Source organism: Eretmochelys imbricata, chromosome 4 (assembly GCF_965152235.1).
Source record: "Eretmochelys imbricata isolate rEreImb1 chromosome 4, rEreImb1.hap1, whole genome shotgun sequence".
NCBI lineage: Eukaryota > Metazoa > Chordata > Testudines > Cheloniidae > Eretmochelys > Eretmochelys imbricata.
The window spans coordinates 66,218,315-66,243,129 of NC_135575.1; the positions used below are offsets into that span (position 1 = coordinate 66,218,315).

The 24,815-nt window shown below is 39.4% G+C and overlaps 1 protein-coding gene across 1 annotated transcript in view; it reads left to right on the forward strand.

Moving 5' to 3' along the window:
* The first annotated feature begins 21,051 nt into the window (after positions 1–21,051).
* Positions 21,052–24,815, forward strand: part of RXFP1 (relaxin family peptide receptor 1) — a 36,387-nt gene continuing 32,623 nt past the window's right edge. The window contains exons 1-2 of the mRNA XM_077815417.1: positions 21,052–21,109; positions 24,058–24,163. Of these exons, the coding sequence (XP_077671543.1) occupies positions 21,067–21,109; positions 24,058–24,163 (149 nt within the window). The 5' untranslated portion in view covers positions 21,052–21,066. The remainder of the gene's footprint in view (positions 21,110–24,057; positions 24,164–24,815) is intronic.

Sequence of the window (24,815 nt, forward strand, 5' to 3'; positions counted from 1 at the left end):
GGGATTACAGTGGATGAGAAGCTGGAAATGAGTCAACAGTGTGCCCTTGTTGCCAAGAAGGCTAACAGTATATAGTAGGAGCATTGCCAGCAGATTGAGGGAAGTGATTATTCCCCTCTATTCGGCACTGGTGAGGCCACATCTGGAGTATTGCATGCAGTTTTGGGCCCCCACTACAGAAAGGATGTGGACAAATTGGAGAGAGTCCAGTGGAGGGCAATGGAAATGATTAGGGGCTGGCGCACATGACTTATGAGGAGAGGCTGAGGGAACCGGGCTTATTTAGTCTGCAGAAAAGAAGAGTGGGGGGGGATTTGATAGCAGCCTTCAACTATCTGAAGGGGGGTTTCCAAAGAGGTTGGAGTTAGGCTGTTCTAAGTAGTAGCAGATGACAGAACAAGGAGCAATGGTTCCAAGTTGCAGTGGGAGAGGTCTAGGTTGGACATTAGGAAAAACTATTTCACTCGGAGGTTGGTGAAGCACTGGAATGGGTTACCTAGGGAGGTGGTGGAATCTCCATCCTTAGAGGTTTTTAAGGCCCGGATGATTTAACTGGCGTTGGTCCTGCTTTGAGCAGGGGGTTGGGCTACCTCCTGGGGTCTTTTCTAACCCTAATCTTCTATGATTCTACGATTCCTGGAATGAAAGAAGGGCTACAGAGTGAGAGAGAACAATGGGTGGAGAAACCGCAGTTGGCGGCATCGGACCTGGAAGAAAGCTAATCCTCAGAGCAGCCAAGACAAGGTGCCTCCTGCAGGGAGTGAGAACCCCATAACGCAGTGCTATTTGTTTCTTACATACAGGAGGATGAAATTCACTCAAAATTGAAACAAATAAATAAAAAGTTATTTCCAAAAGGCTGAAAATAGAAATATTGTTTGAATTAATATATGCTCTGAAGAACTCAGTTATGAGAACCAGCATAGCAAAAAAGATCTTTAACAAGAAGAACAATATGAATAGTGATACAAGGTGTTCCCTGCACTGTAGACAAGACAGGTGGTCTTGAAAAAAAGATTTCACTGTCAAATTGACTCGAGAATAATTTGTGTCCTATAGGCACTCTCAGCAGAGAGGCCAAAGATTAAATGCTAAGCGAGTGTGAACTTTTCTTTCACTCTTAGAGGTGAGACACTCAGAGATGAACTTTCAGAGCTAATGCATATTGATGATGAAGTGTAGGGCAACTTGCACTGCAGTCACCTGTGCAATACGTGTTCTGTGAGTAGATAAAGAAATCCAGAGTTATCAACTTGGCACCTTTCATGAACATTAAATTCACTTTAAAACAATTAAAGAAGCAGCAACATTTCCTGATGGGTCAGAACAAAGGAACATGGGGTATGTCTACTTCTGTAGAAAATCTGTTCTCCTATTTCATCAAAACAAATCAGGGACCAGCTGGGACATACAGGACCATCCCTAGGGGGTGAGGGGCCCGGGACATAAGTGCTGAGTTTCTATCTGCCGGTGCTCCCCCTAGCTCTGCCCAGGCTCTGCCCCCCACTCCACCCCTTCCCCAAGGCCTCGCCCTGCCTTTTCGCACCCCCACCCTGCCTCTTCCCCGCCCAGTTCTGCCCCTTCCCACTCCCAAAAGCGTGCTGTGCCCTCACTCCTCCCCACCTGTACCTCCAGACAAAACAGCTGATCAGCGGTAGGCGCTGGGAGGGAGGGGGAGGTTGGTAGGGGGCTCCTCCCCACCCGCCTGCCCTGCCTCTCGCCTCACCTCCCCGCCTGTCTCCTCACAAAGAGCAGGGTCCCCCAAAGCACGGGGCCCAGGGCAGTTGCCCCAATGGGCCGTACCCTAGGGACAGCTCTGGAGACACATTCTTGCAAAAATCTTTAATTATGGAGGGAAAAGAACATGTTAGAGCTTGCAGTTGACAAAGAACATTCATTGTCAAAGAGAAAAGATTAATCTTTTAATTGTTTAATATTTCAGCATGGTTCTGGTAAGCCAAAGTAGCAGCATGTAAGTTACCAAGATATATAGGTAATAGTTGGGCAGGCTGCAGAGAGGATTGTCTTCAGAGACCCTGAATAGCTGTCTGCATTCATGCATTCACAAACCTTAGAGGTAGATGAATCAGAGGACCTGTAAAAAGCATGAAAGCTTCAGGAAGCACGCATTTCTCAGGGATGGGAGATGGAAAGGGTTGTCATACTATTCCCTGAGACAGATTTGAATTGATGACTGTGACCGGGTGCCTGGGATGGGCCAGGCTGAGAACGCCACCCTCAGAGCAGGCTGTAAGAAACAGAGCAGACAATCCTCAAAAACTAGTAGGTCATTCTATAATTAGATTCACCAACTCAGTGTCAAAAGAGCTTCTGTAGCTCCACATTGGTTAACGAAGCCAAACACCGTCCCCTTTCAGTATTCCAGCCCTTGGCTCCCATCCAGACACACTGGTCTAATATAGTGAGAGGTTACTGAAAACCCTTTTCGCCATACTTAAAGTTCTACCAGTCCCGAAGGATCAGACATTTACCATCAAGTCAATATATATTTCAGATCTTACACAAATATCATGCTGTCCGCCAATCATTCATAAACTAACTAAAGTTTTATTAAGAAAAAAAGAGAGGTATTGAATGGTTAAGGAATCATATACATACAAATGATTTTCAGTGTTTATAGATCAGGAACACAGCAGTGATATTATATGTACTGGCTTGCAAAAGTCTCTTTGGAATTATCCCAACAGGTCAGAATCCAAAGGCAGATTAGATGTAAAGTCTGTTGGAGTCTTTCCATGTATTCTCCAGTGTATGCCAAATAACTACTTAGAAGATCTCAGTCCCATGGCTTAAACTTTCCCTATTTAAAGTTCAGCAGACTAGAGATGAAAGGATCAGGCCTGGGGTTTCTCTTTATAGCTAAAGCAGGTTTTTTCAAGTGCTTTGAGCAAACCATGTGACTGAGGATTCTTCTTTGTTGAGTGCGCACTGTCCCATCACCTTGAAGTTAATGTTCTATTTACTATGCATACACAGGTAATACAGTTACATTGATTAACATAAGGCAATTGCTGGTCATACATTATAACATAGACAAGCTGAAGATAATATATATATATATATATAAAATATTGTTAATTTCATGCAATGTCTCACATCTTTGATCTTAGGGTGGACTAAACCCAGTCGCGCACATAATATATAGTCAATTAAGACATAAAAGTGAATTAGCATCTACAAGCTAATTTGGTTACATTGTGAAATCTTTAACAAGATACAAGTACACAGACCAACACATTTACCGTCTGCCCTTGATTTCTATTACTGCAAATGTATGTACTGATAATGTTTCATTATCTTTGAAAACTCGTGGCGAACCGGGGAAGTCCCGGATGACTGGAAAAAGGCTAATGTAGTGCCAATCTTTAAAAAAGGGAAGAAGGAGGATCCTGGGAACTACAGGCCAGTCAGCCTCACCTCAGTCCCTGGAAAAATCATGGAGCAGGTCCTCAAAGAATCAATCCTGAAGTACTTGCATGAGAGGAAAGTGATCAGGAACAGTCAGCATGGATTCACCAAGGGAAGGTCATGCCTGACTAATCTAATCGCCTTTTATCATGAGATTACTGGTTCTGTGGATGAAGGGAAAGCAGTGGATGTATTGTTTCTTGACTTTAGCAAAGCTTTTGACACGGTCTCCCACAGTATTCTTGTCAGCAAGTTAAGGAAGTATGGGCTGGATGAATGCACTATAAGGTGGGTAGAAAGCTGGCTAGATTGTCGGGCTCAACGGGTAATGATCAATGGCTCCATGTCTAGTTGGCAGCCGGTGTCAAGTGGAGTGCCCCAGGGGTCGGTCCTGGGGCCGGTTTTGTTCAATATCTTCATAAATGATCTGGAGGATGGTGTGGATTGCACTCTCAGCAAATTTGCGGACGATACTAAACTGGGAGGTGTGGTAGATACGCTGGAGGGGAGGGATAGAATGCAGAAGGACCTAGACAAATTGGAGGATTGGGCCAAAAGAAATCTGATGAGGTTCAATAAGGATAAGTGCAGGGTCCTGCACTTAGGACGGAAGAATCCAATGCACCGCTACAGACTAGGGACCGAATGGCTAGGCAGCAGTTCTGCGGAAAAGGACCTGGGGTGACAGTGGACGAGAAGCTGGATATGAGTCAGCAGTGTGCCCTTGTTGCCAAGAAGGCCAATGGCATTTTGGGATGTATAAGTAGGGGCATAGCGAGCAGATCGAGGGACGTGATCGTCCCCCTCTATTCGACATTGGTGAGGCCTCATCTGGAGTACTGTGTCCAGTTTTGGGCCCCACACTACAAGAAGGATGTGGATAAATTGGAGAGAGTCCAGCGAAGGGCAACAAAAATGATTAGGGGTCTAGAACACATGACTTATGAGGAGAGGCTGAGGGAGCTGGGATTGTTTAGCCTGCAGAAGAGAAGAATGAGGGGGGATTTGATAGCTGCTTTCAACTACCTGAAAGGGGGTTCCAAAGAGGATGGCTCTAGACTGTTCTCAATGGTAGCAGATGACAGAACGAGGAGTAATGGTCTCAAGTTGCAGTGGGGGAGGTTTAGATTGGATATTAGGAAAAACTTTTTCACTAAGAGGGTGGTGAAACACTGGAATGCGTTGCCTAGGGAGGTGGTGGAATCTCCTTCCTTGGAAGTTTTTAAGGTCAGGCTTGACAAAGCCCTGGCTGGGATGATTTAACTGGGAATTGGTCCTGCTTCGAGCAGGGGGTTGGACTAGATGACCTTCAGGGGTCCCTTCCAACCCTGATATTCTATGATTCTATGATTCTATGGGTTAGTGATTGCTGGTCTAGTACATCTCTTTGAAATTCATATACAAATGAATTGTCCTGATACAATTGTAATGCCTCATGTTAAAAGTTGTTATGGGTCATACATAGGTTGGCTGGTCTGCCAGTGTCACAATGACAGAGGTGAAAATTTCTATATCCCCCTTATTAATCTGCTGAGCCACACACTCCCACCTCCCCCAATAACATGTACTTTAAAAATCTTGTATAAATAAAATGAGTGTTTTAAAACTGAAGATTTAATACAGGGCTGTATATGAAGAATTTATAGGTGAATCAGATGAAAATTAACACTTACATAATCTCTGTTTAGGTTATAAAAGTATATTGAGATATTGTATTGAACTGGAATATACCTCTTTGATGTTTCAGGGATTATGATTTTGTTTATGGGCTCTGTCTCAGATTTCTTACCCTTTCTGAAGGGTGTGAACAGAAGCTTGAAAGATGTTGTAAATGGCTCTGACTATAAACATTTTACAGGTTTTTTCTTATGTGACATGCTTGTTTGCTATGTCGCTGGAATGCTAAAAGAAAACTAACAGAAGGCCATCTCTCTTTGGAGAGGAAGAAGAAAAGCATACAAATAGAAACATTTTCAAGTAAACTTTTTCAGTCAAAAAATATCATTCCATTGAAACTGAAATATATATTTTTTTTGATGGAATGTTTTCTGTAGTTCAGGGTGGACTCCCTGATCAATTCTACAGAGAGTGATGAATTGAAAACCTGACATTTTCAGTTTAAAGACAGACATTTAATCAAAATTTTGTTTCTCAACAACTTTCAAAAATATTATTTTTCTTGTTTGAAATGTGGAACAAGCGCAAGCTTCAAAAATATCAAAATTCCTTGTGAAAAGAACCATCAGTCCCCAGCCAGCTCTACACAAAAGCTCTCCTCCACTACACTGGAACATTATGAGCCTCTTCCAGTTACTTTCATATCCCCTCTTATGGGGGAATGACACAAATTAATTTTTTAAAATAATATATGATGAGATATTAGTCATCCAAATAAAGATAAATAATGCTGCCTCCAGCTGAATATTGCACAGGTAGGGTTGCCAATATTGGTTGACTGTATTCCTGGAGATTTCATCATATAATTACAGATTAATTCCTGGAGACTCCAGGCCAATCCTGGAGGGTTGGCAACTGAACAAAAAGGAGGTCATGTCTAGGGAAACCTGGAAGTATAGTAACCTAGTTTGTCACGATTTTTGAACGCTTGGGGTCAGCAATAAATGGCTTTGAGTTGCCTTGCTGGTCCTAGATGGCCTTAGGTTCATTACAGTGTGTGCTTGTCCAGCTCAGAGAATGTTGAGGGCTCCCAGATGGCTGGTGTGGAGACTAACTTTCATTCTGCTGAAACATTCCATAATAATGGGGATGAACTCTACTTAAAAAAAAAATGTAAACAAATAGGATCCAGATAATAACCCTGCAAAAAAATTGCAATGTTTTGTAAATATTCATGCACTCTGCATTAGAACTTGAAAGTGTTTTCTTTTAAGTGTATTTTTATAATTTTTTCATAAATCGTAAAATATTCATTGGGTTTCATACACTGGAAGTAATTGCTTGACATATCTGTATTCATACGACCATATTCATCCCTAGTGTAAAAACTCCTTTAAAGGCAGAGTAGTAATACCAGGGATTAATTTAGCTCAATGCCCCTATTGCTGCAAGATCCTGATGATTTAACTCTAATAGTGTTTATGTTACGTTTTTCTAATGTTAAAACACAGTAGCTCAGAGCATTCCAAAGATATTTTATGGTCAAGACTATTTTGCCCATTGCCAGCTGTTTCCAGAAGCTTTTAGTTCCTTTTTAAAAGGCTAAGGGTGATGCTGAACAGTTTGACCTACATGTTGTATTTTATTTGGAGCTGCCGGTGAAACTAGTAACAAACACAGGAAGTGTGTGCAAGTGGTAATAATTCCAGCACCCTGCTGTGCATGAGTTTAATTAAAACTCAAGTTGGCAGGCAGCGCAACAAGTTTGATAAATTGTCCTACATTCCGGTTCTTCAGTCAGCTTTTCCAGAAAAGACGACCATTTTCAGGAGAAAAAAAAAAAAAACTTTTTCTGTTTTCTGACTACAAGGCTTGGCCCTGCAGCTTCTGTAACTGAGATTTCGGAATGGAGGTTCCGAACAGAATTTATTGAATATGTTCTGTTATTTAGCTAATTGATGTGTATGAATTGTTGATGGTTAGCTGCTGTGCAATTTAAAAAATCATGTGCTGCTATGTGAATTAAAGTATTAGAACAGGATTTCACTTGAATATCAGTGCAGTATGAATATTGGATGAAACTAAGATAAAAGATAGTGACAACATGACAACAAATACTGTCCGTTCTCTTCCCAGCACAGTTTCGTTCTAGACATTATACTTAAAACAGATTTACAGTATTTCATACACACTAAATCAGTACAAAAGAGCAACTGCTATATAATACCACAATTATTAATACACTACTCAAGATATAGGAGAGGACTGTAGAATGTAGGATCAATATTTAACTATTCAACTGCATTTCAAGGAAGATACCCAAACACCACTGGTGCAGTCAGTCTACTTAAGGATGAATCTCATGAAATTAGAATTACTAATGCTAGACCAGAACAACAGTGCTTCTGGTCCTACTTTCTTTAGTATTTGTCACTTAGTTTCTTATAGAATCAATGTGTGTTTCATCAGCTTAATGGGAGTGTATGTGTGTTTAAGTGATAGCTGTGTAATACATGGCAGAACCTTATGACAAATTGCAAGGTCATGTCATAAATAAATGTCTGATGAATCTTTGACCGCCTCACCTGCCCTCTATCCACTAATCAGGCTCCTGAATCATTTTCTAAAATCCCACACCCCTGAGTTGCTTCAAACAGCCACCATTTTCTTAATAACAGCCTGCTAGATAAATGTTTTCTCTACCTACCACAAAATGTGCAATTGCTCCCCAAAATTATATGTGCCTGAGTCCCAGGATTAACAGAATTTGATCCTGGGCCAGGGACAGCTTTTCTGTGCATAGAAATGTCATGATTTTAAATCTGGTCTATTAAAACGTGGGACCATACATCCACGTGCACTTTCTTTGAAGTTGGAAATGGATCCCTCTGTTAGACCAAGGGCCTCCACGATTCTTGGCATTTAACCTGAAGAGAAAAGAGAGAGACCGCCATCATGCTGTGGAGCAATCTGCCAATGAATCCGAAATGAACAAGGGGATTAAACCTTGAGCGCATGTTGTCATAAATATAAAGGGAAGGGTAAACCCCTTTGAAATCCCTCCTGGCCAGGGGAAAGCTCCTCTCACCTGTAAAGGGTTAAGAAGCTAAAGGTAACCTCGCTGGCACCTGACCAAAATGACCAATGAGGAGACAAGATACTTTCAAAAGCTGGGAGGAGGGAGAGAAACAAAGGGTCTGTGTGTCTGTCTAATGCTGGTTTTCTGCAGGGAATAGACCAGGAATGGAGTCTTAGAACTTTTAGTAAGTAAGCTAGCTAGGTAGGTTAGATTATGATTTCTTTAAATGGCTGAGAAAAGAACTGTGCTGAATAGAATAACTATTTCTGTCTGTGTATCTTTTTTGTAACTTAAGGTTTTGCCTAGAGGGGTTCTCTATGTTTTGAATATAATTACTCGGTAAGGTATCTACCATCCTGATTTTACAGAAGGGATTTCTTTATTTCTATTTACTTCTATTTTTTATTAAAAGTCTTCTTGTAAGAAAACTGAATGCTTTTTCATTGTTCTCAGATCCAAGGGTTTGGGTCTGTAGTCACCTAGGCAAACTGGTGAGGCTTTTTACCAAACCTTGTCCAGGAAGTGGGGTGCAAGGTTTTGGGAAGTATTTTGGGGGGAAAGACGTGTCCAAACAGCTCTTCCCAGTAACCAGTATTAGTTTGGTGGTGGTAGCGGCCAATCCAAGGACAAAGGGTGGAATATTTTGTACCTTGGAGAAGTTTTGACCTAAGCTGGTAAAGATAAGCTTAGGAGGTTTTTCATGCAGGTCCCCACATCTGTACCCTAGAGTTCAGAGTGGGGGAGGAACCTTGACACATGTAAAGCCCGGTTGTGGGGAGATGCTTATTGTATTGTATTTACCTCTGATAAAGACATGAAGTCTTTTGTTCCCTTTATTCTTTAACAACATATAACTTACTTATATAACACTCTCTCTCTCTCTCTCTATGTATATATATATATATCCTAATAAAGAATTTTGATTTTGAGTGATGGATTTGGGACAAAGGCATTTAGTATGTTGGAGATGGGATTATCACAAAACCAAAATAATTTGAAAAGAGTTTGAGAAACAGTTTTGGCCAGAGATCACAAATATAGAGCTGTGTGGAGTTTTCTGCTTTATTATCTTACCTTCTTTGTTCAAGGGGAATAAGAACTATTTACACACTGTCTCTTGGATCTGTGTTGTCTTTTTTCTAATGATAAATGAACCTACCTACCCCAGGAATCCAAACTGTTCTTGACAACAATAACACTTACCAATCCAGTACTGTCTCAATCAGCTTCCTAAGTTTACAAAAACACTTCTGAATACCTTGATTTGTTGATTCTTGTGATTACTCTCATTATTCTCATTCTTACTTGATTAAGTGTAGACTTTCTAAAAGCCATTATAATAGCTCATCTTTCCTGATTTATGTAAAAAATAACCCCATTGCAAACAGCAGATGCAGCAAGTTACCATCCCATATCTAACCTTCCATTCTTGTTGATTGTAATTTGGAAAATGAAGTTACCTGGTATAGCAAGAGCTGTAGTTCTGGAACAGCTCCTAGCATGGTAAAGTTTTATGTTGCTGTGTGATTTGAATTCCCCTAAATTTTTTCTCTGTGATCTCTTGATATCTGTCATCCACATTTAACCATAATACACCAATAGTTTTCCTGGATAATCTAAATGGTTTGTTCACCGTGGCTTTAATATAGTAATGAGTCTGAAATCCAAATACCTGCTTCCACCAAATTTCAGTGGTACTTTGATTCAAATCCCTGCATGTGAAGTTACCTCAGTTGTTTTGAGTCTGGGTTAGGTCCAAAACTGGAAAGGCTCTAGCTTCTATATCCAGTTCATATGCAGCTAAATATGGAAGAAGTTTAATCAGAATGGCTGGTCTCATGAGATTTTCCTCCATCATAAGATAAAAACTTTGTAAGAACAGATCACAAACATTCAACATTTTTTAATACGAGCGTGAAACTTAGCCTGCTTCAGCTTTGAACCTGAACTATCCTTATCTGAATCAAAACAAAACATTCTTGGCCCATCTCTACTGTAAAATAGTTTAAATCCTATCTTTTTTCAGTACATACAATTTTCATTACTGAGGGCATGATCTAGAAAGATATTTAGCATTCCTGCTTCCTACTGAAGTTAGCAATGCTGAAGCTGAGGCCCTAAAATGATACTTGTGAGTTTCAGTGCAAATGTTATGTGGCATTTTCCACAGTTCCATTTCAAAACCCGTTGGCTTGTCCCTTCTATACATAGTGCTCTTTATCAGCACCCTTTAGTGTAGTTACAGGCTCTAAAATCACATGAATGCATATTTCTCTGCCTTTTCTGTTTTATGAATGTTGCATGCTTTGTAACTTTCATCCTGGCTTAGTAATACCCAAAGATACATATTGTGGTTAAAAACAACTAGAAAGGTCATTACTGTTAGTACATATTTGATTAATACTCTACCATTTTAAATCAAAATGTGAATGCTTAGACCAATATAAAGTCTGCAACCATGCCACCCTGGTTGTTATCACCTCATTTCTCACAAAATATTGTTGCCTATGGGCCTGGACCAAAGCCCATGGAAGTCAATGGAAAGACTACTATTGACTTAATGAGCACAGGATCATGTCTTATGTGAACTGGGAGACTTATGGGGAAAGTCCAGAGGCTTCAAGAAGTACTGTTTGTTATTCATGATGAAACATTCTTCAAAGACGGTACTGAATAAGTACCCAGCACAGTGATAGGGAGCACTGGAGGTGCCCTTTTCCAGGTGAGATGTAAAACCAAGGCTCTGATCACCTGTCTTGTGGAAAGCTCTCGTGCCACTTTTCACAACAGTGGGAATGTTACACCCAGCATCTTGTCTTCTTTCAGTTTACAAGTTCTTGTAAACATCTACCTGCATTCTCCTTGAACTTTAATTCTAGAATTTAAGGTCTAAAACTGTCGGAGAATGTTGCTTTGCACTGTTACGTAGTTGTTGTGTTCCAGCTCAGAAATGGTTGCTGAAGTGACTTCTGTGTGGATGTATATGTGTATGTATATACACACACACACGTGTATATGTATATATATAGGTAAATCACTTGAGAACCCTTCAGGATGGTATTTTAATAGATACACATATAAAATATTATTATTTATTTATTAAAAATAAGCATTTTCTAAAAACATTTTATTTTTATGCAAGAATCTGTCCATACTGTGCCTAACCTGTAGGTACAAACCAACTGGTAGTTGGGTAAACTGGACTTTTCCATTATGAATGGAACATTGAATTAAGAAAATAATGACTACTGTTACTCATCTGGCTAGCGCTCCACTTATTGGGCTCTATAAGAGAACTGTAGAAAGAACACAACTTAACTATGTAAATGATACCTTTTTCATAAACAGGGTCATTATATTTAATTGGGTGGCCGGAACTGTACTGAGGACAGCAACCTTCTCAGTGTTTAGAAATATGGTTGCTGGCCAAATTTCCTTGTAATTCAGCAACATTGTTTTTTGGCAGCTAGGCTGTGATTGTTTGCAGTGTGTACTCTCTTCTCTAGAAAATATGGTGTCATAGCCACTTGTTTCCAGGCCACTGAAACAAACACAAGCACTCAGGTTAAATTTAAAATGACTCCCTAGAGGAAGCAGAGGGAAGAGAGAGAAAGTGATGCAAGGTGATTCCTCTATGATTACCTGTATTACTACTAGAATGCTCCTGGACTTTACAGTCCTGTGAATGAGGGACCATGCTCAGGTCCTAAATTTAGGTCCCCCATGTGGCAGTTCTTAGTGCTATCTTTAGATCATCAAATCAGATATTTGATGGCAGACATAGACTGGAATGTTCAAAGGAGTCTGAAGGAGTAATGTACCCTAGTCCCACTGAAAATCTCTCCCAAGTGTATTACAAAGACACTTGTAAAAATGTTGACCTAGCTTACCAACTCTGAGCAGGTGCTCAGCACCCTTCATAGGCCTTTTCTCTTTAATAAGACTTACTGCATATTACATCTCTTATGAAAAGGTCCTGTAAAACTGAATAGGATTAAACCAATATAATTATATAGAAATGTAATAATGTTAGTAGAAAAAGCCTATACAATTTAACAGAGAATTATGTAATTTCCATAAATTCTCTAAACTGTCCTGTAGATTTCTATAATGGGTATATAAACCTGATTGGGATGTTTGAAAACATCTATGCAAAGGTTATTATTTTTTATTAAACACTACTCAATTTTCCATATGGGACAGAGATATTTGTATGATTTTTGTTTCTGCTTCATCACATCACACACAAGCTTGCCATTTTTGTATGTTCAACCAAAAATAAGAATAATTATTTTTACAGTTCTGTTAGTTGTGTCACATCTGTCCCAGACAATAATTTTCCCCATCATAATATAAATTAAAATCAGAGATTTGAGATTACATGAAACTATCCAGCCTTAGAACCTACATTTGTCATTTGAGTTGGAAATTACGTATATGCTTATGGAGCAAAAAATAAACCTTTGGAAGTTGAGAGATACTTAGTGGCAAACACCGGACGAAAGATCAGAATATCAGACTCCTATGTAATCTTTTCACATATGCAAGTCGTACCACAGTCTGCTGTCACTCACACACGTGTAAATCCAGAATGATCACACTGAAGTAATTCCAGATTTACACTGGTGAAAATGACAGCAGAATTTGGCCATGTCCATTTTTTAAAATCCAGTGATTTTTTAAAAACGTTATGAACAAAGGTTAATAATGATGTGTAACAGTTAATACATAATAGACATGCACAGTCAGTCATGACATACTTCAATTGATTTTATGTCTGTTTTGATCTTCAGAGAACAGACACACCAGTGGGGGAACCTTTAAGTAACAGCAGCTTTTATATTAAAGGATATTTTTCAAATATTAAGTTATTTTATTTTTTCACACCATAGTTAGTTCATAAATTGTAAATAGATTTGTACTGAAGAACAGAATAGAAAACAGAATCATTTTATACAGATTAAAAGGATCACTATATAAATTAGAGAGAGAATTCATGCTTATACAAGATTTATCAGAGGAGTACTGGTACTAAGAAGATATTTATCATTTGTAAATTAGGGCTTGTCTGTTTTAGAAAAGTTGCACTGATTTAATTAAATTGATTTAAATCAGTACTAAACTGTTGCAAGCCCCCTAATGAAGATGAAAAGGAGTACTTGTGGCACCTTAGAGACTAACCAATTTATTTGAGCATAAGCTTTCGTGAGCTACTGCTCACTTCATTGGATGCATACTGTGGAAAGTATAGAAGATCTTTTTATACACACAAAGCATGGGTGTAAATGGGTGTTTACCACTACAAAAGGTTTTCTCTCCTCCCACCCCATTCTCCTGCTGGTAATAGCTTATCTAAAGTGATCACTCTCCTTACAATGTGTATGATAATCAAGGTGGGCCATTTCCAGCACAAATCCAGGCTTTAACAAGAACGTCTTGGGGGTGGGGTAGGAAAAAACAAGGGGAAATAGGTTTCAGAGTAACAGCCGTGTTACTCTGAAATTCGCAAAAAGAAAAGGAGTACTTGTGGCACCTTAGAGACTAACCAATTTATTTGAGCATGAGCTTTCGTGAGCTACAGCTCACTTCATCGGATGCATACCGTGGAATTGTTTCATATTCTCTGTGTGTATATAAAGTCTGCTGCAGTTTCCACGGTATGCATCCGAGGAAGTGAGCTGTAGCTCATGGAAGCTCATGCTCAAATAAATTGGTTAGTCTCTAAGGTGCCACAAGTACTCCTTTTCTTTAAGGGGAAATAGGTTACCTTGCATAATGACTTAGCCAGTCCCAGTCTCTATTCAAGCCTAAGTTAATTGTATCCAATTTGCAAATGAATTCCAAGAAATTGGGAATTATCCCACTGGATTATCATATACATTGTAAGGAGAGTGATCACTTTAGATAAGCTATTACCAGCAGGAGAGTGGGGTGGAGGGAGAGAAAACCTTTTGTAGTGGTAAACACCCATTTACACCCATGCTTTGTGTGTATAAAAAGATCTTCTATACTTTCCACAGTATGCATCCAATGAAGTGAGCAGTAGCTCACGAAAGCTTATGCTCAAATAAATTGGTTAGTCTCTAAGGTGCCACAAGTACTCCTTTTCTTTTTGCGAATACAGACTAACACAGCTGTTACTCTGAAACCTAATGAAGATGCACTCAGACCTGCCTAACTCTTGCTTAAATTGGTCAGAAATTTGTTGAATTAAGTTCACCTGATTTAAGTGAGGGTTAATGTAGATACATTTAAATCAGTTTATGTGTTTGCCCACTAGACTGGTTTAATGTCAGTTTAGTTAAACTAGTGCATATTTTCTAATATGGGCCAGGCCTTAATGTGTATAATCTGAGGGTCTAATCCTGCAGTCTTTATGAAAGTAGTCCCATTAAAGTCAAGGTTGAAATCCTGGCCCCACTGAAGTCAATCGAGTTAGAATTTCACTCAATGCAAGTAAGGCTACAGGCTCAGGACCAAATTATTGGAGTTTATCATTGTGGGTCAATAGTGGAAAAGGTGTAAGTATGGAGCAACTTTGACCATATTAAAGATATCTCTGACCATGAAATACCATGATGCATTTCTTAATAGTAGGAGAAAATGTACTGAAATGGTTATCAGAAAGGAACATATCCCACACCAGCCATAGCAAAGACAAAATCACATGCTGGTATGAGGCCTTTTAGATCTGCAGGCAGTTGCCTGACACCTTAAAATAAGTATAGTGCCTGTTTACAGATACCTATCAGGCTACAGTTCAAAGAGCAGGAATTCTTGTATACAGAATTCATGTTGTAAGTTCCATTCTAAACAATTCATTGTGTATCTTTAATTGATATTTTCTTGGATTTGGGAGATATTTTCATGGATTTGTCATATGTATTTATTCAAATCTGTAATTTGTCAGAATTAGTGTCCGTATTCATCTTCTATGACACTAATACATAAATGGTAATCAACACAATGTAAATCCATCTAACGGACCATAGATATTTGCAGTGTTCCAGGGTAAGACATTGTCAATTACTTATTTCACTTATTCCACATCGGAGAAGATATGCTGGTGTCCCATTGTCTCAAAAGCACGCTTTGCCAGAAGTACACCCAATAGAACCTATTTTAGAATTGGCTCAGGAAAATCATGTCATCTGAACTGGACTTCCCAAAATGTGCATCTGTAATCAGTGGGCCAGTACTATAATTAATCATTTCTGAAAGTTGTTGAAGAACCTCTTCTTACTGGTGTGTAAAAAGATCAGACTCAAACAACATAAGTCACATGGTGGTCATTTAGAGTTTATGTCTCTGACATGCTGTACCTGACTTAGTCCTTCTATTAAATATAGTTATTTACAAAGGGTATGTATCTATGATTAGGCAAAACAGTTTGGCTAAAATAAAAGCTGTCCCACATTTTGTCCCAAAACTTTAACCAAACTAAATCAGACCAATTGTTTGAAGCTCAGAAAAGTTTGGCTAACTTTTTTCCTATGTGTGTGTTTGTTTTTAAATGTTTCCATGCCTCTCCACTGCTGTAGAAACCAGGACCAGAAAAGCCAGAAGAAAAGCCCAGTATTTTTAATCAGTTGACACCAGAAAGCTTAGGAAATCCGAGCTGTACCAGTGCAAAGTAATATGTATGGGAGCCCATCTGACTTCCTTTTTATCTGTGACTGGAACCCTCCCCTTTTATTACACTGCACTCATGCATGGCTGCCTCTTGACTGTCTATAACCATTCCATACACATACGCACTCCACAGTGGGCAGCTTGCCATTTGGCAAAATTTCTCAAACACTGTCAAATGGGATAAAGCATATCTACCTGTTTGGCCTTAAGAAGTAGAGAGGCAAACAGCTTCCCCGATGTAGTTGAGAATCTGGCCCTATGTCTTTGCTGGCTTAGAAGAGGGCAGGGTGTTAGGGTTGTTTGTATATTTTAACACCAGAACAAATGGTTTTCAACAATATTTCAAAATATCCAACTAAATGGTTAATTTACCAAGTGTTCCTATGCTGGTACTGCTGTGTTTAGGAAGCCCAAAAGTATTCTGAGACTGCATCCTGAGTGAAAAGTGTTTACTTAGTACAACTGTGCATATAACAGCGTGGTCTGTCCCTTTAAGTGCAAGAGGCCTGGGGCTAGTCCTCTTCCATTAGCCCCATCTGTTCCATAATTAGCTGCCTGCCTGCTTAAGGGACAGGACTAATTGGGGTCAGGTGATGGCCTGGGGGAAAAAAAAAGACTGTGGGGCCTCATAAAAGGGCAGAGAACAGTGTATAGAGGAGGAAATGTAAGAAGGAAGTTGGACTCTTGGGAAATGCCCTAGAGGAGGGTGTGGAAGAAGTGGAGCAAAGCAGCCTGGGAGTTAGAGTTCTGTCCCAGAACAGAGAAGACTACAAGGTCACTGAGGGAGGCTGAGAGTGTGCGAGAGGCTCCAGGGAAGCTGTCTCGGAGTTAGCACTCTATCCCAAGGCAGCGAGACTTAAGGAAAGCCCAGAAAGGGCTGACAACTGAGCCTAGAGGGTGGGATGAAGAGTGGCTCAAGGGGGGGGTGGAAGAACCTTTTGTTTGTTTAGACTTTTATTACCCCAGAAAAGGATTGAACTCTGAGAGTGACCTATCCAGAGGGCTGAATCCCATGAATCCCTGGAAGAGGTAGAAAACCCTGGTGAGAAGAAGCTGATGCAGGTGTGCTGCAGGGCCACCATGCCTGTGACAGTGCACCAGAAATATGCAAAACTGACATACCTCTTTAAAATCATCGACAAAAAGATCCTTTTAATCTCCCATCTCAATCATCCCTCCTCTCGGTAAAATACAGTCCAGTAATAGCAGCAGATTCCAGTCCTGTATAGTAGGCTCAACCACCCTCATTTAAGACCCTGATCTTGCAAATAAAAGTCAACGGAGTCTCTCCTAGAGGAATGGGTTCAAAAATAGTAGTAATAAGGGAAGCCTCACTACAACCTTAACTAGGGGACAGGAATTATGGCCTCCTAGAGACAGATTTTCAAAAGAGCTCTGTTCCTCTTCAGGCACCTGCATAAGTGGCCAGATTGGGTGTGGAACTCTTTGAAAATCTTGCCAATGATGTTTTTCTGCTACTTATCCAGTCAATGCTCAGTTTGGCAACCAAGTGCTCAGGAGTTATTACAAAATAAGGTTCAACAGATAATCCTGTCTGATCTCCTACCACAACATAAATCATGCAGGCAAAAGGCCACTAGCCATTATCACCTAATGGTTATTATATCCTGAACAGAATAAATGCATCCTCCATTCACAGTCCTCTGAACCACAACAGAAATCCCCACACAGCACCTACTCCCAAAAGCCTGTCTCTACATTGAAAGAATATCATGGAGGGCCCATAGTGGCCCAGGAAACATTTATAACATATAATGATCACTAACCTCTACCGACTATAGAGGAAGCCCGTCTGATCCTCACCTATAACCTTATTAATATTTATAAAAGTCATGCTGCTAGCCAACACTTCAATTCACTTATAATCCACATCCTAAAATGAAATGGTGCCTGGCATTTTCTCCCTGGTGCTCTGTGATCTATTATAACTGGGTTATTCCTCATTTTACAAGCATGGAAGCATTTTAATTTTTTTTTAAACTCTCTTCCTAGCTTAACAGTGCAGTGTCAGTCAGTGAAGCTGTGAAGCTGGAGTACTGTGTCCAGTTTTGGGCCCCACACCACAAGAAGGATGTGGAAAAATTGGAAAGAGTCCAGCGGAGGGCAACAAAAATGATTAGGGGGCTGGAGCACATGACTTATGAGGAGAGGCTGAGAGAACTGGGACTATTTAGTCTGCAGAAGAGAAGAATGAGGGGGATTTGATAGCTGCTTTCGAAAGGGGGTTCCAAAGAGGATGGATCTAGATTGTTCTCAGTGGTACCAGATGACAGAACTAGGAGTAATGGTCTCAAGTTGCAGTGGGGGAGGTTTAGGTTGGATATTAGGAAAAACGTTTTCACTAGGAGGGTGGTGAAGCACGGCAATATGTTACCTTGGGAGGTGGTGGAATCTCTTTCCTTAGAGGTTTTCAAGGTCAGGCTTGACAAAGCCCTGGCTGGGATGATTTAGTTGGAGATTGGTCCTGCTTTGAGCAGGGGGTTGGACAAGATGACCTCCTGAGGTCCCTTCCAACCCTGATATTCTATGGTTCTATGATTCAGAGACCTGAGTACCTCTCTAACTTCCCAGTATTTCACTTCTGCTTGAAGTGGCAGGAGATTCCTCTAGGCCTTTCTCTCAAGGCAAGAGCCCTTCCCATTGTTTTTATTATTAATATTTATTCATTTATTATTCTCCTCCCTCTTCTTGGTATCCCCCTGGTTTACAGAGGATTTTTGAGAAGAATTGTCTGCAGGAAAATGGTATTTGAAGAGAAAAAGTGGACATATAGCAAGTCCAGTTAAGATCAAAAGGGCTCCTGACTGTGGCCCAAGTGCACAATAGAACACTGCTTTGCCTGTTTTACAGCAATGTGGCAGGCTAGCATTGTCCTATTTGGGGTAGAAGTTCAGCAGCAGGAGCTGGCTTTGCAAAATCTCCAAGCCAGTATTCCCTATCTATTTGGTGCTCCAGGCCCAGGTGAAACATGGCAGTCAGGGCTGACTCCAACAGCAGCAATGTTGGGGTTTTGCTTTGTCTTAAGTCTTCTTTTCCATTTTTGTATAATAAATGAATAAGTGGATATAATATAATATAATTATAATTAATATAATGGTAGCCTACCTGGAGATGGCTAATCTTTACTAATATTTATTAATCAGAATGTATAGTTCATTTTCTCAGCTCAGGAAGTTAACTGGAGTACTATAGAGGTAATCAGCAGAGCAGCTTGGGAATGTTATGAATAAATATTCTTTCATCAGAAAATATGGATTAGTCAAAACCAAAACTTTTTACAGAAATGTATCAGACTATTGTTCAGGAGGTTTCTCAGGTCTAGAATGGAATTTCTGGTCAAAACAAGCAAATGAAAAAATCCACCATAGAATAGCTCAGTTATTAGGACACTCATGTGGGTCCTTCCTCTCTTGGATTTGGAACAGGGCCTTGAACGTAGTGCCCTAAGTTCTGGGTTCTACAGTTCGTCTCTCTCTCAATCTTTCCACTTGAGGCTGTTCACTTTGTATAAATAAGTAAACATTCATCAGGCCAGAAAGAGACTAACTCTATATCCCAAGGTTAGAGCACTCCACTGTCTGGATCAAGTAGAGAAGGGACTTGAACCTGAGTCCCCCACATCCTAAGTGAGTGCCCTAATCACTGAGCTATTGGCTATCTTGAGGTTATACTCTCTCCTTTTAATTAAAACTGTCATTCTATGTTGGAATGAAACATGTCAAAACATCAAAAACATTTATGAAATGGAATTCATCATTTTCGGCCAGTAATCAGTTTTCTGAACTCCTCCTGTTGGCACTGCATTGTGAAACTAGAAAGATGGGTGGGAGAGTGGAGGTTAAAAATAAGGCACTTCCATGGTTGGAAGATGAGGAGGAATAACTCAGATCCCCACTTCAGAGAAGGAAAAATTATATCTGGGTAAATAAATTTCACCTCTGGTCTTTTCCCTTTTTCAATATTACCAAACTGATAAATGTAGCCATGGCCCTTTGATTATAAAGCTTTATTAAATGCTTCCACAATGAATGGTATCAAGTATACACTAAATTATAAAATTTGGGAGGAAGAGAGTCCATTCATGGAGATTCATGACTCTTAGAACAAAACTGCAATCATTTGGCTAAGAATAATCATTGTAAAGCTCATAACACAAGAAGTGTTTCTAACAGTGAAGACATAGTTGCATTTAGAAGTAACACTTTAAATTACCATTGACATTTCTGAATCTCCAGCTAGTGGCTGCTGTCTTGATAATTAGTGGCATCGTTTGTGATATTGGTCCAAATTGATCCAAATGAAAAATTTTAGGCCAAAGGGAGTTTTTTGACAAAGTTAAAGAAAAGTCAAAATCCGTCTTAGAATGGAAACTTTGACACAAGCAACTTTAACAGGGAAGTCAACTCCATTTCCTGTTTATTAGCAGTGTGCCTCTGTCTTCTTTATTAGGTTTTGACTTGACCAGAAAACATTATTTACAACTATATGTGAAAGTCTTCCAAAGAAACAGTGCTCTCATGGTTGCATGGCATCACCATATTTGGAAGTCCCTAGTTGTGGGAAGACGTTGAAAGAGCTGCACAGTAACTAGTTTCAGACAGTGGTGTTGAATGCTGCTTTAAAGTGTATGGTGAACTTAGGTTATGCTTGTTGGTTTGAATATGTCTCATAACTTGTCCCCAAAAGTACTGCACATATAACCTTGACCTAGACACTGAGCAAAGAGAAATTAAGGCTGGATATCAGAAAACATTTCCTCACAATGCAGTCTATTACAGTGTGGAACAGTCTTCCAAAAAAAATTGTGGAAGTCCCATCATATGAGTCGTTGAAACTAAGCTGGACAAAGCACTTGAGAATATACGGTGGGGAGATAAGCCTGCACTGGTAGAAAGAAGAACAGATGACCTCATAGGTCTCTTTTTACCTCTCATTTTTAGGATTCTGTTACATGATTAGCTTTGCTTGAGGGAAAATTGGGCTTTTAAGACTTTTTTTTTTCTTTGTCACAAAAGTCACACCAAAATGCTGGGATTCTGTAAGGTAGAACAAACTTTTCCTGCAAAATGCACATAATTCCTAACCTGTGTGTGTCTGTGTGTGCAAAGGATTGTACAACCAAATTTAATGAAGTTCCTGTTATCTATCGTACCTGTGGGAAATGTTTTGAAGGTTTTTTTGTTTGTTTTGTTTTTGTTTTGATATAACATGCCTTCTCTGATTTCTTCTTAGGAGACAACAATGGATGGTCTCAACAATTTGATAAGTATTTTGCAAAATACAATGAAATGACTTCCTCACATGCTTTTGGGGTAAAGACATCAGAGTGCTGTAAGTACTAACAGGAGTTATTCATGTGATTAGTACAGTGAGTGCAACATACTTCCTTCTGGGAAATATTCTTACAACATATTCAGATGCAATGTCATTCCATTTATAGTGAAATAGATTGAAAATCTCATATAGTTTCGATGCATTTATGCAAATTTTAAGTCCATTAATAGTGACTTTCAGGCTACAGTGAAGTTGCTCTCTGAAAAAGATTAATTCCTCCATTAGAAACATCACAGATAAACCAATTATGAGGACAATATATATTCTTAGAGAGATGCACAAAGAGGACTGACTTAAACCCCACATCTTTCAGAACAAAATGTAAAAAAAAAAAAAATTATCAGCCTAGCTTTCCTACAATATCCACACATCAAAATGTATACATACATAAATATTTTTTAAAAATCCCTTCCTCCTGGGAGAGGGAAAACCTCAGATCCTACATGCGTCTTTTGAAATTTGTAAGCCATTCAGATACTGCAAAGAGGAAAAGGAAACAGATACAGGTTCCTAATATAATTTTGATTTGCTATGAAGTATTATCAGTAAATATGGCACCAAAATGGAAAATTCAGATTTTGAACAAATTCAAATCTGGGAGTTTTTAGATCAAGTCTTTTGGGTTGTACCTGTCGTTTTCTTGTGATAATTTCAGTAACAGATTAAATCAGCCAATTGCCAGAGGTCCTGCTACTGTATTATCATACCACATTCTGCACTAAATCCTTAGTGACTTCAGTGAGAGTTACAGTCATTAAACTGAGGTAGTATATTGCCCATCATTCTTGCCAGTGCGGTCATGCTTTATTAGATAGGTTCATTCCTCACTATCTGCTCTGTGCAGAGCTAGGATTAAGAGAAGACACAATAATTGAGTTTTGCATCCCAGCCACAGAAGGAGGTATAGCGGGTAGCTTCACATCATGGGGAATGAAGAGAAGCAGATATGATTTTTTTTTTCACAAGTACTCTGTCAAAAAAAATTTTGATTAACTTTTTCCACACTGGAAACTGTTGAAAAGTAAAAGATCTATTATTGAGTGGCTCTGAACTGTACAATTCAATTCCTGAGCCAAGAGGCTTGATCGCCTTCCCTCACTGCAGTAATCTCTACTTCCTAATACCTTATCCTTTGGAAATGCTAACAGTTATAGAAGAATCTAACAAAACAAACAGAAATTATCAGGGTTGTAACTGTGCAAAGAATAAATGACGGTACAAACTACAGGGACTAAAAGGAAAAAGCATCTTGATATTGCCTGTCAGTTTTAATCAAAATGTGGTTTTGTGCAAACTGACTTAACTGAAGAGCCAGATGTGAAATATGTTGTATAAAGATTGAGTAAAGCTAAATTAAGATTCCTAAATGCGCATTTTATTCAGATTCGGTCTGCTCATTTGCAAGTAAAAACTTACAATTCTTATCCATAGATAATTCAACACTAAATTAGGCCAGGTCGACACTCAAAAGTTAGGTCGACCCAGCTACATTATTCAGGGATGTGAAAAACTGACACCCCTGAGTGACCTTGTTATGCTGACTTAACCCGCAGTGTAGACAGCACTAGTTGACAGAAGAATTCTTCCATCGACCTACCTACCGACTGCCTCTCAGGGAGGTTGATTACCTACACCAGTGACCTACGTTGACCTACATTGATGGAAAAACACCTCCCATCAGACTAGGAAGTGTCTACACTGAACACTACAGTGGTGCAGCTGCAGATGGCAGCTGTTCCACTGTAGCGGTTTCAAGTGTAGACAAGCCTGTAGTGTCTGAGCTGGAAAAAAATGGAAAGGTTTGGCCATTCTTGTGAGGGACTATATTAATCTCGTTGTTTAGGACCAAAATTTAAGAGGGAAATCTCTCTGTGAGAGCACAGTTGCATGTAAATCAGGCGATTGCCTGGACAAATACAATGTGCAGTTGTCAAACTGGTCCTTGAAATCACAATTCTGCAGCACAAATCATGTGCTCGCATTTTTGGGCATGGCCCTTAAGCCTCCATTTTTCAAAATGTAGCCATTTATGTGAAATTTAAAATATAGAAAAAAAAATCTGCTGTCCATTCTGCAAGTTTGCTAAATCTTCTCAAAATGTATGTTTTTGTTCTTCTTTATACATCCAACGCTTTCCATTACATGAGACAATATTGTGCCATTAAACCTAACACCATGGACAAGCTCGTGATTGTGACAGTCATTTGTTAGAGCAAATGATAGAATTTTGTGAGTCAATATTTTTTAAAATGTACATGCTCCATGTACTATATGTGCAAAATCCTGTCTGTATTTATGTACAAAATTACTAAATGTATGTACACACATGGATATTTAGATATTTAGATGCTTGTTCATGCATGTAGTTACATGTGTGCTTTAATATGGGCATGCAATGGTGCGCTTTTTTTTTTTTTTGCACATGGGCCAACACCTACCAGTAAAACCACTGACATTTTGGTCCTTCATGTACCACAACCTGCTTATGGTCACAAAACCTGTTTGCATTTGCAAATCAGGCAGATATCAAGGTTCCGTTACTTGCTACTAAAAATTATCTAACTAGCAACTTAGAACTATTTCTAAACTCCATACCACCATCTCAGTACCGCACCCGGGTTATAGGACCCAAGACAGATAAAACATCCTCCCCACCATATCAGGCCACAATCAAAATATCAAGCTCAAAGTTGTGTTCTAAATGTGATGCTATTGTACTGGATTCAGGAGTCATTACCAATCTTTTAATTATCTGTATTTATATCAGTCACTGTGTTACTAGATCTAAATTAAATGTGTACTTGAGAACCTTAAATTAAAGCATTATCCAGTTCTGTTTAGTGTGCTCTGACATGTTGTTATACTAAACCCATTTTTCTACCATCTCTTTTCTCCCCATCCCATCACCTACCTTCTGCCATGACCGCTATCTTCTCTTCATTCAGTGGTTGATTCTGTGCCAGCAGAATGTCTGTGCCGAGGGCTAGAGCTTGACTGTGAGGGTGCCAATTTACGCGCTGTCCCTTCAGTCTCTTCAAACGTAACTCTGATGTAAGTAGAGCAGAACAAGCAGCTTCTTGATATGAACAACATTGAATATCAACTCTGCAGACTATCTCATAATTATACCCTTATAATTAGAGCCATTTGGTTTAACTGAAACTGGTGTAAACTGAAAGTACAATATCATTCTGTGTTGACAAGCCTTGTAGTAAAGTGCTTTTAAACACAGATTATACCTGCATAAAATAAGAGAAAAGAAATTAAAACACAGTTCAAAGTGTGAAATATAGTAAGTCTGCAGTCAGCTGTTGTTTGCAATAATGCCTCAAATGAGTACAATTTCACCAGCAGCAAGAAACACTGCAAGAGAAATAACTCTGTGAATCACACATGCTTAGGACCTCATCCTGAAATGCTTACTCCTGCAAGTAGCCTTTACTTATACCAATAACCTGAAATTCAGGGAAATGCCTGTATGAATAGGGGCTTACAGGTAGGGATTTTGCTCACTATCTCACGATAAGAAGTCAGTACAACAAGATTTAAGATTTGAGAGAGATCTGGAGGGTGGCCTGGCCTTTGGTCCTGGCTTACACACTCAAGTGTGAAGCTGTGCTTCCCACTTGGGAAACAAAATGCAGCATCAAACATCCCCACCTGAGGAATTTTTCTGTAAAGTTTCTTGCTATTTTCAGGACAT